The sequence below is a fragment of the Lepidochelys kempii genome, chromosome 16 (assembly GCF_965140285.1).
Source record: "Lepidochelys kempii isolate rLepKem1 chromosome 16, rLepKem1.hap1, whole genome shotgun sequence".
NCBI classification, from domain to species: domain Eukaryota; kingdom Metazoa; phylum Chordata; order Testudines; family Cheloniidae; genus Lepidochelys; species Lepidochelys kempii.
The window spans coordinates 27,283,370-27,302,730 of NC_136395.1; the positions used below are offsets into that span (position 1 = coordinate 27,283,370).

The 19,361-nt window shown below is 52.6% G+C and overlaps 1 protein-coding gene across 9 annotated transcripts in view; it reads right to left on the bottom strand.

Moving 5' to 3' along the window:
• Positions 1–18,232: 18,232 nt before the first annotated feature.
• Positions 18,233–19,361, bottom strand: part of MAPKAP1 (MAPK associated protein 1) — a 161,693-nt gene continuing 160,564 nt past the window's right edge. For all 9 annotated transcript variants that reach the window (XM_073314624.1, XM_073314617.1, XM_073314618.1 and 6 more), the window contains one exon: positions 18,233–18,838. In XM_073314624.1, coding sequence (XP_073170725.1) covers positions 18,713–18,838 — 126 coding nt within the window. In that variant the 3' untranslated portion in view covers positions 18,233–18,712. The remainder of the gene's footprint in view (positions 18,839–19,361) is intronic.

Here is a 19,361-nt window from a genome sequence, read left to right on the forward strand (position 1 = left end):
CATTATGCCACCAACATGAGAGGCACTGAGATACTTCAATGAGGGCCACATAAATAACTGGCTAGACAGTTACATGATGGGGCTGAATGGATGGACAGAGGGTGTTTATGGTGTGGTGGCTGGCGGGGGAGTGTGTGTATAGGGGTAGGGATGGGAGGATAGAGGGGTGTGAATAGGGATGGGTGGGTGAGTGGGTGGATGGATGGATAGAGGGGTGTGCATAGGGCTGGCAGAGTGGACGGATGGATAATCTGCAGCACAATCCAGTGCATGGAAGCTGCTGGTGTCCTATAAATACCCTCAGGATCACAGTGCTGGGATCATGTTTGTCACCCTGGTTTCTGCCTGTGCGTGCGACACGCCATACACAGGAGTGCGCAGCGGGAGCGAGCGACACACACAAACCTGGCTGTTGTTCTGTGGCAGGTCTTGCGTTTGAGAGAATAAAATTGCAGAATCGGCCCTCTTGGATTCCCCCATGTCCACCCTCCAGCGCAGGGTTCTGCCACGTGACAGAAGGCTGTGCTATCCCCTCATGTACCCAGCAGACAGGCCTGGACTTTAGGCCCAAGCCCAGCACTCAGTAGGAGGCTGCTGCCAAGCTCGCTGCTGGGTGGATGTTACAGGGATTGCCAGGAAAGTGCCAGCATTTGCCAGCCCTGCTGGTGCCATGTCTCACGCCATGGGCGTTATTTCCTGCCCTTATAGAGGCAAAGTGCAGTACGTCAAATGCCCCCGTGTGGCGTCAGCAAATGTTGGCACTGCTGGGGCCCATGGTTCGTACCAATACAAAGCCCCATGCAGCGAGGCTGCTCTCATGCATCATGTTCTACAAGGAGAGAATGGGACGGTGTCAGGGATGTTGACAGCAAAGCAAACTCCCCTGATCGCATACGGCTGTGTCTATCTCTGCGTGCCAGCCCTGCCCACCCTTCATAGCCTTAACCATGAACGCGTTTCCGTACCAGAGAAGCAATGCACATCATAAAGCAAGTTAGTAACCCAAGAGGCATGCTGAAGGCAGCTAAATATTGCTCTTCCTTCCCTGGTTAGGTGACATTAAAAAGGGCGAGAACATTCTTTTTTGGAGTGTAATCTCTCACCTGCTACAAGAAGCCGTGTAAACTGATACACTGCCGATTAAATGACTGCCACCCGCCACTTCAGTCCCTTGCTGTTAATTTCACACATTGTGCAACCCACGGCTTTCAGGGCCTGTCAACTCCACCTAATCACAGGAGGCTCTGAAACACTCTGCCCTGACAGTCCCAGATCAAGAAACTCCTAACTCCTAACGCGGGTGGATTGCATACATCACTTATGCACAAATCAGCAAGATGCCAGCAAGGAGGAATGATGTCAGCTGACAGCACAGACATGAGGTACATATTGCAGAACCGAAGCGGCCTGAGCCTCCTTGACAAATTGCAGCAAGGTGCTGCTGAGCTAGGTGAGGGGAAGCAGTTCTCGCACTGTGCTATCCCCATGCAGCCATGCAACACAGCCCGGGCACCCCCAGGCTCAGGGTTTGGAAATCCATTTTGGGGAGGGGTTCGCTCTTTGGTGCAGCACAGAGGGGACACAACAGTCATGTCCCTCAGCCGTTCACATTCACGCTGTTGTGCTGCAAACGGGATTGAATAGCAGCAGCTGGGCAACGATCTGACGCATGTGTGAGCGTGCAGACCCCAGGGCCCTCCAAGCCCTGAACATGGCAAAGGCATTGGCGGGGCTGTTTGGGGCCTCAGCCTCTGATTCCAGGCTAAGGAAGGGCTGCGTGTGGTGTTGTGAGACTGAAGGTGGAATCTGGGCCCCAGAAAGCAGCCTACGCCATGGCCCAGCTTGCTGGGGAGCTGGCAAAGAAGCCAGAGGAGGAAGCTCAGTGAGGGAGGCCGGTGGGCCATGGGCATGGGAGATCCAGCATGTTCAAGTGGAATGAATATTACCTTGAGTTCTGCCATAATTTTGCAGAGCCCCTTCCGCAGTCATGCGCGGAGAGTGCCTGGGCAGCGCTGGTTACTGCCCACCCGGGCTGCACGTTTTCAGGTGTGCAGTGGTGCGGGCGTGGCTATCGGGGAGCAGGCGACTTATCTGACCAACCCTTGCAACAGCACTCAGAGAGTGAGAACGAGCAATCAACCATTGCAGAGCCCTGTTCAGGCCACAGAGATAACCATCCTGTGCAGAGCTAATCTATGTTTTCCAGAGAATTCCCCAGGTACTGAGGGATGCTGAAGGAATGGGAGGAAATCGAGGCCTGGTCACAGATGTTCCTTGAGCGGAGAACGAGGCAGCACTGGCCGGGTAAAGGATTTGTTGCGATTTAGCCACTTCAGCCTCATTTTGACTCTTATTGCAAAGGGCCCAGCGTTCTCTCCCACTCCCGCCGCAGGACACCCTGTCCCCATGGCGCCTACAGGCCGCATCCCTCACAGGTGTCCTCCTCCTCCCAGCCCAAGAGATTTGCAATCCCCAGGTAGCCCCATTCTCCAGTTAGCTGCCTGGGACGTCTGTACCTGAAATGCTCTCGCTTGTCTCCCCGCAGCTGGGAGAGGCTAGCGAATCTGTCCTTCAATTCCAGCCCACGCCATTCCTAGACCACTCTGGCAGTGCGCGCTCTGCTCATGGCAGCCGCAGACTCCACCAACAGAGTGAACCTGTTCTCCAGGTCATAGCCTGCCTCTCCAGCCAGCGCAGGGCCCAAAACAGGTCCAGGCCTGCCCGCAGGAAGTGCTGTGCACCAGGGGCCATCAGCCTGGCTGCTCTCACAATCCTTGTATGGCAAACGCGGAGGGGAGACCTGGTTGCTGTGGGGGGAGGTGGGAGGCAGGAGCAGGTAGCTACCGACAGGCTAACTTCTGGCATGGCAGCCGGCTCGAGCAGGTTTGATGGGGTTCCCCAGAATGAACCGTCCAGCAGATATCAGAGGAGGTTTGGGCCAACGCTGGGATGAACAACACCCAACTGGGAGGCTGTAGACATGGCTGAGACCCACAGTGAGGGGACTGCAGCGGGGTTCTGTGCAATGCCCATGGAGCAGCCTGCGGGGCTAGGATTTGGACGGGTTCTTGTCTAGTCCCTGGTGGTTTGTCTAGAGCACAAAACAAACCCATGGCTGGCATGCCCTGCTCAAGGGGGTGCTAGGGCTGCAGGCCCAGTCTCGGGGCACTGGCAGAGCTGTCCTAGGGCTGTAACTGCTGGGGTTACACCGCCCTGGCAGAGCCGTAGGGCCGGATCTGCACCTTCACTGGTCAATGGCTCTCTCCCTTCCAGCTGCACGGGGCAAGTCTCCCAGGCTACAGGGGGATTTTACCTTTTGACTGCAGATCCATAGGCAGAAAACCCAGTTGCTGTCAGTGCCTTATAACTGGGGGGAAGGTGCCTGCCCGAATTCAGCACCACGGCCAGGGCACGAAGCGGTGAGCAGGAGCTGGGCTTGGCTATGGGGCCTTGCTCCCAGTGGCCTATGAGCACAGGTCCAGCCCCGTGCGAGCGAGGGAGCAGGGGGCTGAGACTGGGGCCTGATGCGCAGCCAGCGAGTCGGACTGTGGCGGCTGATGGGACTCGCTTCTGAACCCACCATTTAAACTGTCCTGGCAAGTGTACTGGGGCAGCGAGGGAAACACGCCCACCAGTGCCTCTGGCCTGTCCCAGCGCCTCAGCCTCCCTGCCTTGCTCCAGCTTTGTACTAGCGCCAGGGACGGACTTTCTGGCAGCTCCTTTACTGTGTGGGCTCCAGGCTGCACTGCTCTGAGCTGAGCCTGGGAATCCAGCAGATAACCTCACGGCTCTAGGTTCCTGCAGGTGTTTCCAGGGACCATGCGACCGCTCTTCACTCAGCTGCTGCTGGCTCTGTTGAGCTGGAGATGTATTCAACTGCTCAGCTAGCTCACAGGCTGAGCCAAGCCTCAAGCCATGAGTTACTGCTGCCCCCCCATCCTGCGTCTTTCCAAAACCTCCCCTGCCATGCGCTCTGTGACGACCCCGTACTCCGTGGGACCTGCCTTTGGCCACGGCTCTACTCCCCGCCCAGTGCTGAGAGCAGGGCGCGAGGCAGCCCTGTGCTGGGCAGAGCAGGCGTCTGTCAAATGGGAAATCTCACGCTCTGGTTTAATGCTAGTGACCAGGGGAGGGTTTGGCCCCAGGCTAATGAAATGGAGAAAGGGCTGTGGGAGCCACAGGGCACCTTAGGGAAGGCAGCAAGGCTGGAAGATTTAAGGCCAACCTCTCTCCCCTCCAGGCACCACTTCGTCTAGAGGAGAAGCAAACAACAGGGCTGTGCAGTGTGCAAACAGCCCACCTGGCCGCCGCGCGTGTGCGCAGGGGCTGGGTGACATTTCTGCAGGTAATTAGGGCTGACAAAGGCTGCAGGAGGAGCCAGCAGTTCTCCCCTGGGCGAAGGCAACAACAAGTGTGTCAGGCTGGAACGGTGCGCTGTGCTGTGTGCTTGCCAGGTGACTGGTTCATTAGCTGGGTCTCACTGGCAGAGGCCATTTGCCTACCTCAGCTGCACAGACAAGCACCATTTCCAAGGGGGCTAAAGACACAAATGTCCAGTAGGGGAACAGGAATATAGGACCCAAAGCACGTGGGCCTGAGCATAGCTGCTGAGCCTGGCTTGGGCCCTGCACTCTCACATGCTGCCTGGTTCCTTGGCTAACCTGCCATTCCTCATACTTTCATAGTGGCTCTGCTGAGGCTGGACCATGGGCCAGGCTTGCCGGGGGGAGCTCAAGGCACCAATGAACATTCAGCTGGAGGGGGACATAGTGCAGCAGGAGTGTCCTGTTTTGATGAAGGGGGAAGAAGATCCTTTGGAGACAGTGCCCATCCAGGGCCCAGGGGGAGGAGCGGGCACCAGGCTGGTCTCTTTCATCCACGCCCTACCTGGACACAGTTCTCATGGGAGCCCGTGTGTTACAGTGGCAGTGGAAACCTATGGCAGGGCTAGTTCTTTCTTGTTGTTCTGATGCAATTTACAGTAGGGTGTGTCTACAGTAAGCCTTCAGTCCCGGCGCCATGTAGCTCTAATGTTTGGTGGTGGTGGTGGGGGCTCCTGGTCGCTGCTCTGCTGCATTTCTTGGCCTTCCTAGCTGCATTCACTGCCTTGAACGGTGATTTTTTTCACAGGCATCGTTTGCTGAATGGAGCTGGATTTGAGTGCTGCATTCGCGCTGTATGCCCTTCGGTGTGGCTCTGTGTGCCGGGAGCACCAACGCCAGGCACTGGAGTGAGGACTGTCTCGCACATCACACACCGGGACCTTCCTTAGATTTCTAGTTTCAAGTCCACATGGACTGTTTTCTGTTGCAGCCTCTCCAGCCCCTACTCCAGCTTGCTGGATCCTTGCAAACAAAAGGACGATGAGATCAACTACGTGCTTGTGTCTGTTCCCCTGCCTCCTAGTCAGGCATTCACTCGTAATGATGTATAGGAAGTGCCAAACTCACCTCCCCAGAGCTTGCTGCACCCAGCCTGCGCCAATCCTGTCAAATGGAAGTCTGAGAGAGGCAGGTTTTAGGCCATGTGTTTCTCTCGGTGATGGGGCCTTTTTTTTCTGCACACCGCTGTGTACAGGCAGAGCGATACTGACCCTGAGTGAACTGGAGAGAAGGGAGAGGTGCAGCATATGGGTGAGCCTCCCTGATGCCCTTGGAGCCAGAACCAATGAGATCTTGAAGCCCCTCTTGGCACTGGATTAGCTCCTGAAAAGAAAGAAAATGCTAACTACATAACTAATAACCCCTTGCTCTGCGTGTGTATAAATCTTAGCCGCCCTTGCACTGCGTTCACATTTCACTTGCCTTAGTCTGTGTTCCTTAAAAGCTTAAATTAATGACAACCTTGCAGTTGCTCATTAATAATTGCTTCATTACTGTACGCGACTGCATTCTCTTGACAATAGTGGTGTTTGCTGGTGTAGTTCTAATTATCTGGCCCTTCAGCTTCCTGAGAGGGCCCCAGAATGCCTTCAGGTGAGAGCAGCCTCTCCCAAGGTGTGGGCAGCACCCAGCCTCTTGCTACATCTCCCAAGCTCCATGGCTTTGTCTATTACTAGGCCTAGGAAAGAGGCTTGCACTTCATTAAAGGGGCAGGCCCAAAGCCGTTAAAATCTCATCTATGACACTGGTACCATGGCACCAAGCATTGTTAAACTCACGTTCCTGGGACCCGCGGGCTTTGTCTGGCTCTGCCGAGCTCGCCATGCCCTGCTTCAAACCCAGCATCCCTCTCTGCCAGGCTGCAGAACTTCTCAGCCAGGCCCTGCCATCTCCCGACTCCCCCCTACAGCTGCTCAGACTGTCCCCCGGCCCATCGCTGTGGCCCTGTTGCTCTTTGACTTGCCCTGTGGCTGCAAAGCTCCCTGCTGTGCAGAACCAGCATGGTCAGGCATTAAACAGACCCACCCACACAGGCATGCTCTCGGCCAGCTTTCCTCCAAGAGAACAGCCGCTGTCCTTGCAGGGCCAGCCTCTGGCACGCCCCACCTTTCCCCTGCATGCATGCTCCAGCTGTGGGCCTTTCTGGCCTGACCAGGTGCTCAGCCTGGGAAGAGAGGGTTGGGGCCTGCTCCTGCTCATCCGGGTGTGAAGCAGGAATAACCCGGCTGCCAACAGGTGTGATGCAGTGGAGGGCAGGCGAGACTCAGCACCAGACCCTGAAGGAGCTCCCGTCAGGGCACAGGGAGTGGGGTAGGGATGGGGAAGCAGGCCCCTGCCCTTGCTGATGTTCTGGGACTAGACAGGCGCCTTGGTTCTCCCGCACGCTCATGCCAGGGGCAGTCACAGTCTTCTACCCAGACAGAGCCCCAGCCGCTCCTGCGACAGCTGAGGCCCAGCTCCCAGTAGCAGCCGGCCCGGGGGACGGGAACGTGACTGTGTCCTGCTTGGTGCACGCACGTGTTCTCATGCAGCCGTGGGGCACGTGTGCCTCTCTGCCACCCAAATGTCTCACTTTGCTGCGGGGACACAAGCTGCTCCCGGCACTTACCCCCAACCCCCTGCTCATGGCACGATTGCCAGGAGAGGCGCGCGAGCGTGATGTGTGCGCGTGGAGGAGGAAAACCCAGCGAGTTTGCTGCTGACTGAGCGGTCGCGCTATCCCACTGGCAGCCAACTCCCCCGGGCTGCGCTGGCTGGTGGGAGATGTCATTCGTGCTCCGTTTGCTCCCCACGTGTTTGTCAAAGACGATCCCCCGGCCGTGTGGCTAGAGCCAGCTAACACCACTGGTGGGATCCAGGCGAATTGTCTTCGTCCTGTGCCGGCGACGAGGCCACCTGAGGCTCTGCTAGTATCATGGGGGCCAGAGGCACGGGCGGTGGGGCTCATAGGCCGGGCCATGGCCCTGCCCAAGCTCCACCCAAGGCCCCGCCCTCGCTCCCCTTCACCCCCAAAGCTGGCGCGGCTCAGCTCGGGCTGGCTGGCAGCCTGGGGGTCAGGGTGGTCTGGCCAGGTCTGGTTAAAAACAAAGCAAAATAAAACATGCTGAAGTGTCTAAAGCTTCGTGGACTACAGGCTCAGGCTCACTGAGAGGCAGGACCAAGCGCCCCCAACCCACAGGGCTGAAGGCACCACCTTGCCTGGGCCAAGCACTCTGGCCTGTTCTGGCCCTTCAGTGATGTTAAACTAAACTCTCTTTTTGCTCCCTGTATTTTACCCAAAGGCCGGTGTCTCTGCTCAAGACCCGGGAAGACTGGGTTGCAGCTGTTAGCTTGAGGATTTTGTTTACCTGATATGTAGCTGAATTTTCATGGGCCTCAACCTACAACCAAGCTGGTCAGACAGGTAAGTCCCCATTCCTTTGTCTGGTGCAGGCTGGTGTCATGCACACAGCATGGCCCCAGTTTCCATATGACACATGACAACAAACCGTTGGGGGTAGTGAGAGTGTCAGGCCTGATGTGAGTTACAACATGGGGAGGAGCCCTCTGCCAGTGGGCATTGAGGGGCACCCTGTGGGGAAGGGGAGGACGGGCATGGCTGACTGCAGAAAAGGGCAGCAGATGCTTTGCACTGCCACGTAGGTTTTGGCATAATCTCCTGGCTCCAGGCACAATGCCAAGGGAAGCCACCACACCCCTCTGAAAACCTCGCTGGTGTCTAACTTCAAGGGAATCCTCTTTGAAGCTGTGTGGTCCCTTGGTGAAGAGACCCGCCAGGGTTAGCCAAAAGCATTTTTCCAGTGGCTTTTACCATGCTGCTTTCTGTATTCCAGCACTTCCCGTCATCCGAACATGGTGCTTGGAGGGAAGAGATGAGATGTGAAATGCAGCTGCTGCCCTCAGTGGCCGTGGGACACTTGCCCTCCGGTCTGTCTCACTGTTTGAAAGGGGCAGAAGTGTGAACTGGGATTTGAGAGCGATGGGCTAGGCTCGCCACCGCCTGGGGGGACACTAATTTACATCCACGGATTTACGCTCGGCCAGCTGCCTACGACCATCCAAACCGCTGCCGTGGCGAAGGGAAATAAACACACCCACTTCTCTGGGCCACCTGCAGGGAGCTTGCAGCATGTGTGTGTGGCAGGGGGGCTGAATCCAGGGGTGGAGCGGGGGCCTGGGGAGGAACAGGTCTCTGTCCAGCTGCCTGTCTCTCTTCCCCTGCCCCGAGCCCATCTCCAGTGGCTCCTCAGGGGCCCAGCAGCCACTCAGCGGTGGCTGGTGAGGGGTTGACCTGGGGCAGATTTTCTAGCGCTGCAGCCCACTGTGTGTGTGGACCTTGAGTAGGTGTTTCACTGGGCACTGAGCCCTGGCGGAAGCCTGGCCCCACTGGTGGGTGCTGGGCACAGGAGAGCGGGACCCGGTGCTCCTGTGGTGCTGAGGGGAGGAGGGAGTGGTTGGGAGTGTGGCTAGGAGGCAACGAGTGGGAGATGACCCCCCTCCCCTGCCCCGTGCCACGGACAGCTGGTAGCTCTGCTCTGGCAGCATTGGCCACAGACTGACTCTCCAAGGCTGACTTAATTTGCTGCTCCAAGGAGCCTTGTCCAGAGAGCTGCAGCAGCATGGGCTGAAATCTGCTATCTGTGAACTTGGCTAATGACCAGGGAGTTGGTAATTTTCTGCTTCCCCAGAGCCCTTGGGCTTCAGGAATCTCCGCTCGGCTAACGCTCCCGCCTGCGGCCGCCTGGAGCTGGGGAGGGGGCGCCGCTGCCCCCCACAAGCTGAGCACGTCTCCTTCATGGCACATGGAGAACCTGAGTCCTCAAACCCCCAATGGATTTCCCACTAGAACCCGGGAATTGTCCTCGAGGGGGAAGAGTCCTTTGGGCAGGGCTGAGAGGGGCAGCTCCCAGCTGGGCCCCAGCCCCTCCTTTCTGCCCTGGGTGCACGCACAGGGAGTCAGATGGTGAGCAATAGCGGACAGGGCTCAACAGGGCCTGGCCCCCTCTGCAGCCCGGCGAGCTCTGCAAGGTGACTGGCCCAGGGCCCCCAGCTGGCAGGGAAGAGGAGAGCTACTTGGTGCCCAGCTGCCCACACCTCCTGGAGTAGAGCAGAGGCTGAGATCACACTCTGGAGATCACACCCTGTGAGAAGCGTCTTGGCCAGCAATTAACAACGGCGGCAGGCTGGAGAACAAGTGCTGGGGACTCTCAGCTGCATGTTGCAGGGATGGGAAGGTTTGCACCAGCCATTGCCCAGAGACCCTTCCAGTGGAGCAGCCCAGAGGGTACTGAGACTGCCTGCTACAGAAGTGCTCCCACCCTGGTGCGGCCCTGCAGTATGTCAATGTCATGCTGCACAATGCCACTCAGAGACTTGCTTCATGCCACTGCAAACTGGCCCCAGGCGGGCAGGGGGAGCGACACCTCCCCAGCAGACAGCTCGAGAGAGGGAAGCCATGTCAGTTCCACGGCAGCACGCTCATTTCATGGCAAGTGCAAGGCCAGCTCGTCCCCACATAACGACAATTGCTGATGAGTTGATTCTTTAAGGCGCTGGAGAGTAACCCGAGGCAGCAGCTGGAGCTGGGCGCTCCAGCAAGGCAGCTATGGCTGTTTCTGACAAAGTGGGTGCTGGAGAAGGAGTTCATCTTGTGAGACCAAAACCTGCCTGTCCCAGTGGACATACATCGCCTCTGAGGGCGCTCTCTTGCTCATTCCAGAGCAGCATGGAAACCAGCTCTCTCCCCGCTGGGCTCCCAGATGCAGCTCTCTCCCAGCAGTGGGAGTCGCTATCCTCTGATTTCAGACAGCTGCGGAAACATGGTGCTAGCCATGCTGCCGTTCATTACACAGCATTGGCCCAACTGTGTCCCAGCGCCTCTGGGGCCTTTGCAATGCAGCCTCCAGGGCAGGCTCATGCTGAGCTCCTCCAGCAGAGCCAGAAACTGCTCTCCAAAGTGACACTGGCAGCTAGGGCAGGAATTCGAACGCTGTTCATCAACCCCTCAGGGAAATTCCTCAGGCAGCAGCCGCCCGGGATTCAGGGGGATTCACTGCTCGCGGCTGGGAAATGACCACTTGCGCCATTTTATTCTGAACAGCCTGTTTCAGAACCCATTAGCTTCCTGCACCGTGCCGCAGTCTGAGTGCTTGGGAACCCCTTCGCGTCCACACCGAGGGGAGGTCACTCATTTGTAGTTAAAAATCTACTGTGACTTGTCAGAAAAATGAATAAACGAGCACATTGTTTTTTCATTTTGGAGCGCAGCATCTGTTTGTGTAATCAGGAGATAGCTGGGAAAGGCAGCCAGGGCTGGCGAGCACGTTTTATTTAACTTTTCCTCTGTCAAAGGAGTTTAAACGTGTAATGAACAGGCCATGGTGATTTGAAATATAATCCCATTACTCTGATGAGATTACCAAGTCTGGGAGAGTTCACAAATCATGCTTAGGGTTTTTATAGCGAACACCCTATTGAGATTTCGCATTTAAACAGAGGTGTGTGGCAAGAATAAAACATGACAGAGCTTAACCCTTCACTTGGTCTGCAGCCTTACCCTTCTCCTCCTGTTTCCAAGAGATGCTGGGTGGCAAGGGGGTGCAGGCAGAGCAGATGGGGGGAGGCACGTCCAGGCTTGATGTCACTGTTTTGCAATTCCAAGGCCCAAGTCCCAGGGGTTGGGGGAGAGGTCCGTTCGGATGGGCTGCACTGCAGAAAAACAGGAGTTATTCCCATGGGAATTTGTGGCTAGAAGGGCAGTAGGAAGCAGCCTGACAGCTGGGTTCTTCCTGTGGAATCCTTAAGTACCAGCCACATGCAAAGACACTGAAGTAACCAATTTTTATGCCTCTAGGTCATTAAACAATAGTATAATTAATCTCTGATCTAATACAAATGTCAAGGCAATCCAGCACCCATATTCTAACATGGCTGTCTAGGACGGTATAGAAAAGGGCAAATGAAGGGTACTTGTACCCAAAGTCCTTTGAGATGGCTCTGCATATTCACACTTTTGGGTACTGTGCTGCCTTGCAGTAGAAATCTCTAGCAGTCAGCTAGAGTGCTCTTTCCTTCCCCCCCCACCCCCCGCCCCCTTGCATCTCTGCAAGGGGGAGAGCCCCAGAGCCCAGGCTCCAGTCTGAGCATCACCCCTACACTGCCATGTTAGAGCTCGGCAGCCCAGGCCCTGCGTGCCCACGCTAGGTGACACGGGCCAGCTGTGGGTGTTTTATTGCAATGTAGATGCACCTTTAGACTGATCTGAATGGGCAACTGCAGATGCTTACATTTTCATCTTCTTGGAAAGCAAACAAAGTGTATCAATCCGGTTTGAAGCCGAGGGCTCATTAGCATGAGAGCCGCACAGACCAGATGTCACACACGGATTAGTCACTGCTGCACTGTTCGGGCTATGGGACACCGCGGTCACCACTGCCCAGGTGTCCTTGCGCTGCTAAGAACAGGAATACACCATGGATCATGTATTCATTCGATTTTTTATTCTTTTGCAAATCTCTTAAACACTTTGGCCACCTTAAGAGCGCAGCGCAAACATTTTCAGGTATTTTCTCAGACAGCACACTCAGTCATAATGCTATTAGCTATCTGTGTTCAGACAATTCACTAAGAAAAAGCAAGTTCGTTTAGCAATTGCATTGAGTTCCTCTTGCTAACCAGTTCTTCAATCCCAGAATGCCCTGGGATACCTCCCCTGATTTTAGAAGTGGGATGTTTGGACAAAAAGTTTCCAACTAGTGGATTGGATCACTGGTGCCTTGACGCACAAATTAAGCTTTCCAAGGAAAGCTCAACTGCAGCAGGACCAGGCATCCAGAACTCAGGGATGGATACTGCTCGGTTTAGGAGCCCAGAGCTGTCCCCAGGTAAATATAGGCCACACGCTGATGAACAGCATTAACAACTTTGGGTGAGCAAGAATTCCACTAGTCCCTAAAGCCAGCCAGTCTTCAGTCCAGAGCTGGTCAGCAGCAAGCACTAGGCCATGCTGGTGGGAGAGCTCAGGATACTACCAGGGCTACAGGGTGAAATCCAGCCCTGTTCAGAGGGCCACCACAGTCCCATTTGAGTTTCTCAAGCTTTAAGCAGCACACAGGGCTTGCGCTGGCTTTCTACCCAGAGCTGGGGATTTCACCCCTAATGAATTCTGAAGGACACTGATCACAGACCAGCTCTAGGTTCCATTTGTCTAATGCTGCTGCTGCTTCCTGATAAGCTGCATGCTATCTTCACGCTTCATGGTCATGAAGGTAGCCAAGTACAGCACTGCAGGAGGCTGCTAGCAGGTCCAGGTGTGACCCTCGCTATCAAAAGCGGAGTCATGCCCTTGTGCCCAGCAGACGAAAGTGGTGTATATGAAGGCTTAACTTTGAATGTGATGTCTCTGCACCAGCTGCAACCTCTCTCCAAGGATGATGGTGGGGGGAATGTCAGCTGTGTCACATGCCTGCCCCTGCTCATCTTCAGGTGGCTCGTTCAGTTTCTGCTCACCTACATTCCCCCTGCCCCTCTGGCAGCCGATGAAGCTGAAAGCACGTTTATGCTCATGATCATTTTTGCAAGCTGCTGTGGTATTTCAAGCCATTTGCAACTGGAACCACCTATCTACCGCCCTAGCAGTGGCAGCTCCGCGTGTGAGAAGACAGGGAGGACAGGCACAGCGCAATGCACCAAGCCGTAAGTTAAATGCTGGGAAGATGAATCTCATCACTGGGAAAACAAAACGTGGGTTGCACATTACTTGAGAAGCTGGCACAACAGTGAGGGAACAGAACCATTTGAAGGATCATTATGAAGTAAAACAGTTTGCACAATGCCACCTATCCCACTGAAACTTACTGAGGTACAGAATCTGCAAGCTGCTACCCCAATGAGGCTTTTCTTTTGATGATAAACAATATAACTGATGCCGAAACTTCATCTGAAAACACACCCAAATGACCACGTGAAGCACATGGACAAATGTGAAAGCCAACCCAGCTACGCCTTCCCAAAGCATAGTCTGGGAAGGAGGAGACAGAAAAATGAGTTCCCTGCTGGCTGAAACCGGTTGGATAATGCAGCCTTGGGGATAAAGGCTGGGCCAGTTGGGTGAAGCTGTCCTGCATGCTGGGACACTGCAATTCATGCAGTTGTAAAAAGTCACATATTGCCAGGTGGGCAAACAGAAATTCCTCCGAGACAGACCAATAACCGTAAAGCAGCAAAGGCATGATTATTGAAAGGTTTCAGAGTAACAGCCGTGTTAGGCTGTATTCGCAAAAAGAAAAGGAGGACTTGTGGCACCTTAGAGACTAACCAATGCATCCGATGAAGTGAGCTGTAACTCACGAAAGCTTATGCTCAAATAAATTGGTTAGTCTCTAAGGTGCCACAAGTCCTCCTTTTCTTTTTATGATTATTGAAAGATGGGAAAAGGACTCAGGCATCCACAAAACATCTGTTGGGTTTTCTGTCCCCTTCCCCCTAGAACAAGCAGGGAAGACCCTTCCTCATCACTAATAATCAATGTTTCCTTTGACAAGAATTACGTATTTGCGTTGCCCACAAAGGCAAAAGAAAAGGGACTTTAAAAAGTGACATATTATTAACCGCCTTGGACATGCTGTAGTGATCTGATGAGCTCTGTTCACCTGTATTGTTTCATTGTCAGTTGGAGGTCCGGCTTACAGGCGGTGAGGCAAGAAATGGTTACCTTGTAAGGGTCGTACTCAAAAGGGGCAATTCCAAAACATGACATCCTTCTATTTGTGAACATGAAACTTTATACGTGCAGTTGCAGCTCGAGCACTGTCACTTGTGGACGCATGTGATTTTTTTTTTTTTTGCATGTGTATGTTTTACCTCCTGGGTGTGCAAGCGGTCACGCGCACAGCTTAGCACACACAAATAGGTTGAGCACTTTTGAGAACAGACCGTAATAATAATAAAAAAAATCTTGTTGCACCCAATAGATACCAACGTACTTAAGCGAGAAGTCATCCTTGTCACAAGTCAGCAGCTACAGCATTCTGCCTAAACCTAGCAACAAGGCAAAGAACGAACAGCTTGCTTTTCTGACCCACTTGAATGCCCATCTGAATCAATTAAATCTGCAACTACTAGGGAAAGACCAGTCTGTGATGGATCTGTGTTCAGTTGTGCGCATATTGCAATCACGAGCCCTGATTTAACTCTTTCCAAAGCTGTAAAAGCAGAAATGCTTGCTCGGCGGGAGAGGGTGAGGTCTCCTACAGCTAGGGAGGGCGTACAGCTTACAGCTCCAGGCCCTGAGTTAAGTTGGCTCTGATGTTTCTAAAGTAAATTTATAACTGGGAGCAAGTCAGTTTGGAATCAATACACATGATCCCGCTCAATCCCCATTCCCATCCCATTGGATAGCTACCATGCACTTCAAACCAGAAGTAACTGGCATTCTCTCCCTCTCTTCATTCCCAGCTTGTAGAAAAGAGTCAGCGGTTCAGGAGTTTTTGAATGCGTGTGTGAGCGGAGTGGGTGTGTATGTGAAGTATTCATTAAGGGTGAGTTATTAAGTGGAAGAAGTGAGTGGTGCAGTTAGCTCTGAAAATGTGACATCCAGCGTCATTCTTCTCTTCTAGTTCCATAGTCTAGATCAGAGGTGGGCCACATCTGGCCTGCGGGACTGTCCTGCCCAGCCTCTGAGCTCCCGGGCAGGGAGGCTCGCCCCTGCCCCTCTGTTCTCTCTCCCCAGCAGCTATGCCACCACGTGGGCAGTGGTCCGGCCCGCTGCTCCTCCCGGGCAGCGTGGCGGTGGTGTGGCTGGCTCCAGCTGGGCAGCGGGGCTTTGCTGCTCTGAGCAGCATGGTAAAGGGGGGCTGGATAAAGGGCAAGGGGTCCGAGGGGGCAGTCAGTGGACAGGGGGGTTGGATAGGCGTGGGAGCCTGTCTGGGGGTGGGGGTGTAGATAGGGGCTGGGGCAGTCAGGGGACAGGGAGAAGGGGGGGTTGTATACGGGGTGGGGTCCCGGGAGGGTGAGGGGCCAGGGTCCCAGGAGGGGGCAGTCAGGGGACAAGGAGCAGGGGGGTTGGATGGGTCAGGGCTTCTGAGGGGGGGCAGTCAGGGGCCAGAGGCCAGGCTGTTTGGGGAGGCATAGCCTTCCCTATCTGGCCCTCCATACAGTTTTGCAATGCTGATGTGGCCCTCGGGCCAAAAAGTTTGCCCACCCCTAGTCTAGGTCCAGCTCCTGTGCAAGGTCTGTCTCCGCACAAGTCTGCCCCCAGCCCACAGTCTTCTTGTTGCAGAGGAACGTGGCTGTCTTGGGCGGTCATGACTGCACAGGGACAAGGCTTTCTCAGGTAGCTAGGGCAGAATGGCAGTGCCTCTCACCACGAAGGCCCTCCCCACTCAATCCAGCGCCTTAGAAAAAGCCTTTGTTGCCAGGCTGTGTCTCGGTGGAAAGGAAGCTGTGACTGTCATGCTGATTAGAGCGGTGATTTCGCACCCCTGCCCACACACCTTCTGCAAAGTCTCTCTCCAAGAACTATGCAATTACCTTACAAAACAGAATATTATGCAGAGCCCTGACAGTCAGCTGCTAGGCCCATCTACTTGGCATTATCCACCTGAGCCACACCCTGGCATTCATTTCCCTACTTTGGCATGGCTAAAGGCTACAGCTTAATCCCGCTGGGATTTGATCCTATGGTTTCAGGGAGTTTGGGAATTCCTGTCCTGAGGTTTAGGCCCAGACGAGTAGAGGGGATGACTTGGTGGTTTGATGCTATTTGGAGGTTAAGCAATGTTCAAATTGGACTTTAGGCTACAAAAACACTTGCTAACTGCTTCCCATGTTCACTGGCCATACTAGAGAATGCTGTTTCCCAGCTTGTCCCAATTCAGATGCAAACGAATGGTACAAACCCATATGATTTCTGTGACATGGCTTGATGGTGTCATGGGCGCAGCTGGTGCAGGGTCTCCACTAAAATAAACTCACAGACAAGACCGCCATGGTAGCTGGGGAACAACGTTGCCATTCTGGGGAAGTTCTGTGACCCAGGTTATACTGGTCAGACAGGATGATCACATGATCCCTTTTGGGCTTGGCATCCAGGAACTTAATTTTAGGGCCATGTTTTCTGCGGGACCTCAGCCTGTTTGTGCAACTGCAAGTAGCTTCCATGAGCAAGCTTTTCACTCTCGCATGTTTGCAGGGAAGTTACACACACACAAACCCCACTGTAACACACAAGTGGGGCACAAATGGCATTTGCCTGTGTAGATTGTCATGTTGTGCACATGAGTGATTGTATACCCATAGAGGGGGTTGAAAATTTGTACATGTAAAACATTTTTAATGAATTCAGCATCATGAGGGATTAATAAAAGCAAGCCACTGCCCATACGGAATGGTCCTTTATAGTAACTGTGTCTAGGCTGACAGCAACCAAATTTGATTCACTGGCTCTTGCACAACAGTCCTGTGATTGTCAGAAACAACGTGGCGAACTTATGCTATTTCTCTTACTGGAGCATGCCACTTTGCAGCTCCATTCTAAGACTGAAAACTGGCTGACAAAGAGCACGTTCACTTCACTTTGCGAACTATTTCATGTTAAAATTAATTGAATGAGCCATTTCCATTGCATGATTGGCAGTTTCTTTCTCCACTGCTTCTTGCTGCATTTGTGCATGTAAATAGTTAAAAACATAAATACCAGACAATAAAAGATTTGTCCCCCTTACATTCATCTTCCATTATTACTTCTCCACAAAGTCAAAATAACATGGTAGGAAAAGGCCTTTTCTGCCAGCTAGCAAGGGTGATCAGAATGCTTCATGAAGGGGAAATGCTATTCTACAGCTTTTCCAGGCGGGGTTTCATTCTCAGTTCTTCCCATGGAACAAGCTAAAAGTTTAGAAATTTGAGACCTTTAATGCAACATATGAATGACAAAATATAGAATTATCTGCCTTAGTGTTTATTCCTAAACTATACATTAAGGCTCAGAGAAAGAAAATTTGTTAATACAAAAACAAAGAAAGGAGTTCTAACATGTTAAATGGTCTGTAGGTCAATCTCACTGCAAGGCAGTAGAACATGGAGAAAATATTTGGTCTAACCAGCAGAAATCAGTTTGTGTTGCAGATTTCTGTAGGAGGTTTTTCTTCATTCTTACATGCAGAATCCTGCCAAGTGTTCTTAGCACAGCTGTATGCATCCACTTGATACAAAATTGAGAACAACAGGTTCACAGAGCTCTTATCTGTCTTTAACATACAGAAATTCATAAAAGACATTTCTGGTGAACCAAAATGAAAACAAAAGGGCAGCTACAATTCCCACTACCCTCAGAAATATGGCACCCAACTCTGTAGAGATGGGGAAGACTGGAACAGTTACAAATCCCAGTACAAACTAAGTCTTCATTTCTATTTATAAAACGTTTACTAATGTTAATACAAAAGAAAAAACAAAGTTATTTCTCAATCCTCAGGTGAAAACTCGCAGAGAGACAAACCAGAAACCCAGCCCAATGAGCAGGAATTTCTCTGCTGATTCAGCAACTCATAATTCCTGGAGACCCCATCTCCAAGAAGAAAGATTCCTGGCCTTCCATTCCAGAAAAGCTGCCATGGTTTTCAAAACACAAAGTTTACTGGAGGTAAATAACTTCCAACAAGATGTGTCTTCAAAGTAGAAAAATGCAGCTGCTAAACGTGCTTGAAAAAAACCCAGACTTGGCTGTATCAACATTTCCTCAAGAATCCACTGTGTGCAGTGACTACGCCCCTGTCCCTGGACGCAAACAAGAGACAAAACAGGCTGCAGCTTAACTCTACCCCTCAAAAGAACGGTGCATGAGATAAACCTGGAGAAAGGTTACACCTTTATTAACAGTAAAAATGGATACATTTCATTTTTAGAAATTTGATCATGTCGCAAGCAGTACCTGTGCGCGCGCGTGTGCGTGTGTGTAACAGATGTTTAGAATTTATCTTTGCCGGGCTGTGAAATAATTTGTAACCACATCTTTCCTTGTGGTTGTGCATAATATAGTTCTTAAACGATGCCAGCCTACGTCCTCCTCGCTGCTAATCAAAGGGCTCGTAAGTGGCACAGTCCCCTCCTTCCAGCTGATATGGCTCTTTGTTTTTGTCGTAAGGGAGACTTCCCATAACCAAAGTGGGGTCATCTGTTCATCATGAGAAACTGTGTATTACTGATTCTCTTCCTTGGCTGCTCCTGGCTGTTGGCAGCAATATCTCTATAGTTCTGGCTCCCACCTGTCTCAGGCTGTTGGGAGCTTCTCCTTCGAATTGTGCGGACAGTTTTTTGCTCTAGGCTAGACATTACTGCTGTCCTGATTTCTTCTCCTTCTGGAAGCTAAAGCTTGTTCTCCTGCTCAGTTTTCTTTGTTTCTGAGCAAAATAATCTGCTCTGGCTGTACTTGCTCGGGATTCTAGAATATAGTTAACCTGGAAAACCCACAACAAAATTTAGTTTCAGTCACATTCAGGTGGAATGGCCTGAGAACACACAAACCTTCACATCACTGAACAACGATTCACTTAAACCCATCCCCAGAGTGAAGCCAATGAAAAGAACAAGGTAGGAACGGCACAGAACAAGAAAGTACTCTTCTAATTTTGGGCTTGCTGACCCTCCGGTCTTGTCACCTTACAGGAATGGCTGTGTAATGTTACTGCTTGTAGTCTTCCACCATCCCTGGACTACAGGAGATACAATAAAAGTGCACAGGCTCACAGAACTTGATCCCTGTTGTTCTGCCACTTGCTAGCCAAATGGCCAGATGCCTGCAATAAGCCAGGAAGACTCACAGCGCTGGTCTAATACATTACTAGGCTTCAATAAAAGGTTTTATCAGCTTTAATACAAAACAGTCTCTCTTTATGACGTTTGCATACTCAGCTAATCTCACACTTTCCATGTATTTTGGCACATATTACTTGATGAAAGCATTTTTAAATGATATTTAAC